Consider the following 7,907-nt stretch of genomic DNA (forward strand, 5'->3'; position numbering starts at 1 on the left):
AACGATTAAGATTCAAACCTAAGAATCCAATTTAAGATCGATTGCGCCAAATCACTAATACACCAAGACCGAACGCTCACTACTCCAACATAAGAATCCAAATTAAGACCGAACGCTAAAATCAATAATCCACCAAAACGAACGTTCATGATCTTAAACCTAAGAATATCAAATTAAAGACTAAATGCTTACTAATACACCCAAAACCGAACGTTAAAGATCCAAACTTAATAGTATCAACTTAAGGCCGAACGTTCAAGATTAATCTTACGAATATCAATTTAAAACCGAACGGTCACTACTAAGGGTCACTGCAGAATGAAATCATCAATTGGTACTGGATGAACACTTAACCAAACGATACTAAACTCACCCTTAACCGGACACTACAATTTAAGTATCAATCGAACGGTATAAAAATAAACCTTGACCGAAAGACATAAATCAACACCTAAACGAACGGTATCAAAAATCAAGGTTAAACCTACACGAACGACCGAATCACTAATACATGCCCAAGGCGCTCGCTTAACACAAGACCGAACGCTAAAATCAAAACCTAAGGATACCGAACATTCAAGTTGACCGATCGTTCAGAATATTTTGGCCGACCACTAATTGGTCGAGCAATTCGACGAACGCGCGTTCTGCAGAATCGCACCAGATTCCAGAAAACCCAGAAACACCATTTTTCATCCCCTTCTTCCCAGATTTGCATCAAATACAGTATAATTTAACAATCAAGGAAATGGATCTAGCTCCCCTTACCTCTTGAAGACTTCCTTGAATCTTTAATCTAGAAATGCAGTGTTTGGATCTCCTTCAAACTCCAAAAGCTCTCCACGTCAACTGCAGCAACCTTACACTCCTCCAAATGCAACACCGAACATCCTTCTTGAATCAATCTCCTCCAAGACTTGCGATCCAAGGCCTCCTTGCACTTCAGCAGTTCCGAACTTCACCCTCTCACGGATATGGCAGCAAGAAGTTCACTCCACCAGAATTTCAGGATCCCTTGAATCCATGGCTTTACCTTTTAAGAGAAAGAAAGATCTGAGCACTCCACTCTTGATGTTATCTGAACGGATCTGAGCCCTCCCCTTCCATTCCTCAGTGTCAACCCACTTATGAAGAAAATGATGAAGATTCCTCGTGATGGCTGGAGCACTCAAGGTGGAGAGACCTACCACTCACAGCTGTTGCCCACTTTGCTGAACAGGGAGCCCCTCCACTACTAAAAGAAAGAGAACGTGAGGTCCTCACACTATCCACCAGTAGCCGAAAGTGAGCCACCTCCCCCACCACTCTCATGTGCAGCCGCCCCCTTCCCTACCACTTTCTTCTTTTTAAAAGCAAAAGGACGCTCGGTCCTTACATTCTCCCCAACAACAAAAATTTTTGTCCTCGAAAATTAAGCTGATTAGGACAAGTTGAGGTGAGTTTTCCCTCATCTCATCCTCTAACTTCTAGGTAGAGTCGCGAGTGCTACCATCCCAGATGACCTTGACTCATTTTTGACAGATCGTCCTCAATCCTTACCAGTTGCACTTGAACTGACAAATCCTTTTCGACTTGCACACTTCAATTTCAAGCACTGACCTAAGGTAATTTTCATGCTCACGTGAAGGGCGTAAACCAGAAATTTCTTCAGGAAACCAACCGCGAGATTTACACTCCGACTCTCATGCGCCGCATGATTTTGAAACTTGAGTCACTTCCATAGGCAATAACTCTAAGAAGCAACTAGCACCTTCCAGGAGGTCTTGCCGATTGACAAAGACATCTTTGTCTTCATCCGGAAACGACATCTCCTTATCATCGCAGTTGATAAGGATGCGATTGATGGATAGCCAATCCATTCTCAAGATTACTTCTAATCCTTGCAAAGGTAAACTAATGAGGTTTACCTTGAACCGACCTCTCTCTACAACAATCGGATAACGGGCACACACAAAAGACGTCCCAAACAATCCTGATGTTGGTGTGGACACCAACACATCCACGCCTAACTCTTCTACAGACATACCCAACTTTTCAACACATGCCTTCGCTATGAAGGAGTGTGTTGCCCCTAAATCAAAAAGCACAACTGATGGAGGACCATCTAAGATGCACATTGGACCTCTTACTAGAGCCATGGCAAAGAGGATTCAAGAGGAAGAAGGACCACATACTATTTTGCTTCTATGGAAGGTTACTTATAAAAATCCTTCTTCTCTTAACTAAAGCATTTATACTTTGTTTTGTAGGAATTAATAAATCTTGGAGACTATGATTAAGCCATCCAAGAAGATAAATCAATAGATCAAGCAAAAGAGCCAAAAAGAGGTGCTTACGGCATGCACCAACATTTTCCACGTGAAATGGGCTGATGTGGAAGGAAGCACACACCTTGCTAGATGAGCTGGAAAGAGGCATGGACTTTGCTTGATCAAAATAAATCTGAATCATTTGAATTTAGGAGGGAATTAGAATTAGAAATTAGGCTCCTCTTCACCTATAAATAAGAGGGCCTTTTCCTTGTATTGATTCACTTTTGAGCTTAATGATATGCTGCAGAAATTGTTTTCCAGCTTTTGTGCTCTTAAATCACCTTTGAATTACTACTTCTCCTCCTTTCCTCAAGCTTCCTTCCTCTGTAGGAAGGCCCTCTGAGATGTGAGGCTTCACCCATACACCTTTCCTCCATTAAACATCTCAAACACTGCATCATTTCATCCATCTGCTGCACCATTATTCATTATTGGTTTCCTCTGGTTTGGAACCTCTTCCTCCACGTTTCCAGCAGGGAATTGGTCTTAATCAAGTGGTATCAGAGCTTAGGTCATCCACGCACCAAGAGCTAAGCTATTCCTCCATCTTTGCACTCCAATTCTACATTCTGTTGTGATCTCTATTACAGCTTTCCAGTTCTGTTTTAAGTACTTTTGTTTTTGTTTTGTGTTTTTTTCCAGTTATTAATTTCGTGTTTCCTGTGCATTATTTGTGTTTCCAGTAGTCATACATGTTTGTTACTCATTTTAAACGGTGAATCATTCTTGTTTATGTCTCTTCCAACTTTATTTTTCAATTCCAGTTATGTTTTAGTCTTGTGCAGTCCATATTTGCAGTTTTAATTCTGTTTCACTTTGGTTTTCTGTTCTGCTGGGTTTCATTTTGATTTATTTGAGTTAGAGTGCTTGAAAAGCTTTAAATCAACCAAATAAGGCAATGAGAACATGTTCTAGCCTTGGTGATGGAAGCAAAAGCACTAGAAACTAATTCTGGTTTCAAATCTGCTCAAGAAATTCAAATCTGGTTTTAAAATTTGAAATCTGTTTCAACTGATTTTATTTGATTCTGTTGCCTGGTAAAAATTTGTTTGCTGTTATTGGAAGTGGCTAAAGGTGTGGCAGACCATTAAAAGCAAGGAAATGCATCTAGCATAGCTTGGTTGCCTTAAAAACCAGTAGCCTTTGTTGTCCAGTTTGTTTTGTTTTTCTGTTCTAGCTTTTCACCGTGCTACCATTCTTTGCTTAGTCCAGTTTGAGTTTATTCATACTAAGCACTTTAATCCTAGCTTAGTTCAGTGTAATAACATTCTCTAGAGTCATTGTGTGTGCTGTCCAGCCTTATATCCACAAGGTTCTTAATTCTGGTGCTGTTTTGGTGGGAATTTGCTGCATAAATAGGCTATAACAAGGGTGAATTGTTGAGTCTTGCTATTTCTGTGCATTTAAAACATTTGAGCAAGTTTAAATTGTCATTCCAAAGTTGTTTGCACTGTTCATTTGGTCATTTTCTAGCCTATATGCAGATTTGCTTTTTAAACCTTAAAATTGCCTTTAAAATGGAAGTGCACCAGTGAATTCACATTGCAATCTGTTTTCTAGCTGTTTCAATGTTTAAACATCTTTAAAATGATGACACAAAGTTGTTTGATGCATCAATTGAACTGCTGAATCACTTCCAATCAATTTTGGGTTTAAAACCACCATTTCAAGCCACTTTTTCTGGTGCATAAATCATTTTCCAGCAACTGTTTTGGTCATTCTTGTTCAAATTCATTTCTGGATTGTAGTAAGAGCTGGTTCATTACTTTAAATTGAAAATAAATGATCAAAATAAGTCAGAGCAAGTGTTAAAAAGCCTGTTGAATCGTGCAATCTAGTTTTTGGCAGTTAAAAACCCCAAAACACCAAATCTGGTTTTCATTGGGGCATTTTAACAAACACTTTGGTAAAATATCAAACAGTTTGGTCTGGATGAGTTTGTGATCTGCTATTTCTGTTTTTGTTGCTTTCTTAATCTGTTATAGTACCATTATTAGGTTCCTTTTGAGTGCTTTCTGTTATTCCATCCCTGTTCCCATTTGATTTCTCATTCTTAGCTTCCAAATTGTCAAACATTCAAAACAAAATCTGGTTTGAAATTCTGGTGCAGTTTGCTAATTCTGTTTGGTGTGTTTGACTGGAATCTTGAGGTGTTGTGGTAACTATTGTGAGGCATCCAGAAGCAGAAACCTTTCCCTACTGAGGCACCATATTAGGAAGTGAAAAGGGGGCTGAAGTGGGAACAAAAAGGGAGCTTTTGAGCAGCTGCAACTCTGCTGTTCCAGCAGCTAAAAATACACCAGAAAAGCTTGAAGTGCAACCTGTTTTGGAGTAGCAATCTGCAGCAGCAAGAGAGTGAAGCTTACATTAGTTTTAGGCCTTCTTTTAAGTTTGTTTACACCACATATGACGGAACCTTTGTTGTTTAAAGTTGATTTTTATTTCTTGGCTAAGTGACTTGGGAAAATGCTCTTGAAGCAATTCCAAGATCACATTTAAACATTGTAATAGTGCAATTTTGTTTTCTTAGTGTGGAAGTGTGTCAAGGGGCTCCAAGTGTCACTTGCACTTTCACTTAGGGCCGTCTAGCATTTACATTCTTGCATCTTTATTGCTTTCTTTAATTTCTTGCTTAATCTTTTTGTTTGTTTTTAAGTCTCCGTGGTATATAGGATTGCATAGCATTTAGTCAACCTTTCTTTGGTTTTAGGTTCATTTCATAACATTTGAAAAGAATTTGAAGAATTTCTACTTAGAAACTAAGGTAAAAGATAACTCTAAGGAAACTCTGGCTAAGGAAGAACTTGGTTTCTAAGCTTGTCCATTTGTGACTCACCTCTTCTTCCTGGGAGCTACTTAGAAACATCTTTTGCCTCTAGAATCTCTTTAGAAATTTTTCACCAAAAACAAAGAAAGCTTGTGAAAATCTTTTCACTCATTACTTGCCAAATATTTTGAAAACTTTGTGAAAACCTTTTCTATTTGACAAGAATGAGTCAATCAAGTGTGCAAGGTAGCATCAAACCAAATAGTGAGAGTTCTTTAAGGGAAGAATTTCAACAAAAATTTGAACAAAGGGATAGAGAGATTAGTGAGCTCAAAGACATGATTAGTCAACTTTTGAACAATCAAGACAAAAGAAAAGAGAGATCTTCCCATAGGAGAAGAGAAGAATCATCATCTTCTAGTGAGCTTGAGCAATATAGTAGTCATCACAATGATGACCACTACCAAATGCCTCCTAGAAGACATCATAGAGTGAGAGAACACCATCCAAGAGAGCCCAAAATTGATCTACCTTCTTTTCATGGAAAGGATGACGTGGAAGAATATCTAGAGTGGGAAATGAAAGTTGAGCAATTGTTTGAGTGCCACCAAATAGATGATGAAAGGAGAGTCACCATGGCTTCTCTAAGCTTTCAAGGCTATGCCTTAATTTGGTGGACAGCATTGGTCAAAGATTATAGGCTAAGACACTTACCTCCCATTAGATATTGGAATGAGTTGAGAACTGCCTTGAGGAGGAGGCATGTACCAGCCTACTATGATAGGGAGATAATGGATAAACTCCATAAACTTCAACAAAGGAACATGAGTGTTGAGGAATATAGACAAAAAATGGAATTACTCATGTTGAGGGCTGGAATAAGGGAAGAACCTAGGATAACAATTGCTAGGTTTCAAAGTAGACTCAATTATGACATAAGAGATAGGGTTGAACTTATACCCTACAATGATCTCAATGAGTTAGTCCAACTTTGTGTGAGGGTAGAGCAACAACTAAAGAGGAAAAGCTCCACCAAGAAAGATTACCCTCATAGTTCTAATCATAAAAAGGATTATCCTCATAGTTCTCACCATAAGAAAGAGTATAAGAGGGAGGGTAGTCAAACCAAGCCAAGATATGAAGAAAGAGAAAGAGAGAGAGAGAGAGAGGAAAAGAAAAAGTCAAAGAACCTTCAAGAGAACATAAGAGTAAGGAGAATAAGTGCTTTAGATGTGGGGAAAAAGGGCACTATGCATCTGAGTGCCGCAATAGAAGGTCAACTTACATCCTTGAGCATGAGAGTGAAAGTGAGGGTTCTTCATATAGTGAGTCTGAAACATTCATTTCTGAAGAAGAAGAAGCTTTACCTTGTGATGGTGACTTACTTATGGTAAGGAAACTCCTGGAAAGTAAACATGTAGAATTAGAACAGTCACAAAGAGAGAACCTATTCCACACAAGATGCAAAGTTTTAGAAAAGACATGTTCAATGATAGTGGATAGTGGCTCTTGTTGCAACTGTTGTAGTTATAGAATGGTAGAAAAGCTTGGCTTAACCACTACTTCTCATCCTAAACCTTACAAACTTCAATGGATCAAAGAGGATGATGGAATAGTAGTTAAAGAACAAGTAAGTGTTCCTATTTCCATTGGCAAATATGAAGATCAAATTGTTTGTGATATAGTACCAATGGAAGCTGGACACATATTACTTGGAAGACCTTGGCAATATGATAAACAAGCTTTACATGATGGAGTCACCAACAAAATCACCATTCAACACAAAGGAAAGAAAATTATTTTGTGTCCTCTTACACCTTCACAAGTAAGACAGGACCAAATAATTCTTAAGAAGAAGTTGGATGGAGAAAAGAAAAAAGAAACTAAGAAAGAAAGAAAGAATTTGGTAACCCATGCCTCAGCCCATGAAGTTGTCCAACCTCAAACCTTGAATATTTTAAAAAATCTTTTTCTTGGACAACCTCATTTCCTTCTTTATTGCAAAGAGGCATTTGTTTCAATCACTCATGAACTTGGTTCTCTACCAAAGGGGTTGAAAAAACCTTTAAAGGAATTTGATGATATATTTCCCAAAGAGGTACCAAGTGGATTACCACCTTTGAGGGGAATAGAACATCAACTAGATTTGGTGCCTGGGGCAAGCCTACCCAATAGGCCAGCCTATAGAACCAACCCTATGGAAACAAAAGAAATAGAGAAACAAGTTAATGACTTGTTGAACAAAGGGTGGATCCAAAAGAGTTTAAGTCCATGTGCTGTGCCTGTGTTGTTGGTCCCTAAAAAGGATGGGTCTTGGAGAATGTGTACAGATTGTAGGGCCATCAACAACATAACTGTCAAGTATAGGCATCCCATTCCTAGGCTAGATGACATGTTGGATGAATTACATGGAGCAAATCTCTTCACCAAAATTGATCTTAAAAGTGGATACCATCAGATAAGAATTCATGAAGGAGATGAATGGAAAACTGCTTTCAAGACCAAGTTTGGTTTGTATGAATGGTTAGTCATGCCTTTTGGCTTGACCAATGCTCCAAGTACATTCATGAGATTAATGAATCATGTGCTTAGGGAATGCATAGGCAGATTTGTAGTGGTCTACTTTGATGATATCCTAGTCTATAGTCAAGGCCTTCAAGAACATCTTAACCATGTCAGAAAAGTCTTGCTTCTTCTTAGAGAACATCATCTCTTTGCCAACTTTAACAAATGTACTTTTTGTCAAGAAAGTGTGATTTTCCTTGGATTCAAAGTGGGAAAAGAAGGTGTACATGTTGATCCAGAGAAGATCAAGGCTATACAAGAAT

General features: G+C 38.5%; 1 protein-coding gene across 1 annotated transcript; it reads right to left on the bottom strand.

Moving 5' to 3' along the window:
- Nucleotides 1-1,682: 1,682 nt before the first annotated feature.
- Nucleotides 1,683-2,138, bottom strand: LOC108330417 (uncharacterized). The gene has a single exon (XM_017564903.1). It carries the CDS (start codon nt 2,136-2,138, stop codon nt 1,683-1,685), a length of 456 nt encoding a protein of 151 aa, XP_017420392.1.
- Between the last annotated feature and the right edge of the window lie 5,769 nt (nt 2,139-7,907).

Source organism: Vigna angularis, chromosome 4, assembly GCF_016808095.1.
Source record: "Vigna angularis cultivar LongXiaoDou No.4 chromosome 4, ASM1680809v1, whole genome shotgun sequence".
Lineage (NCBI taxonomy): Eukaryota > Viridiplantae > Streptophyta > Magnoliopsida > Fabales > Fabaceae > Vigna > Vigna angularis.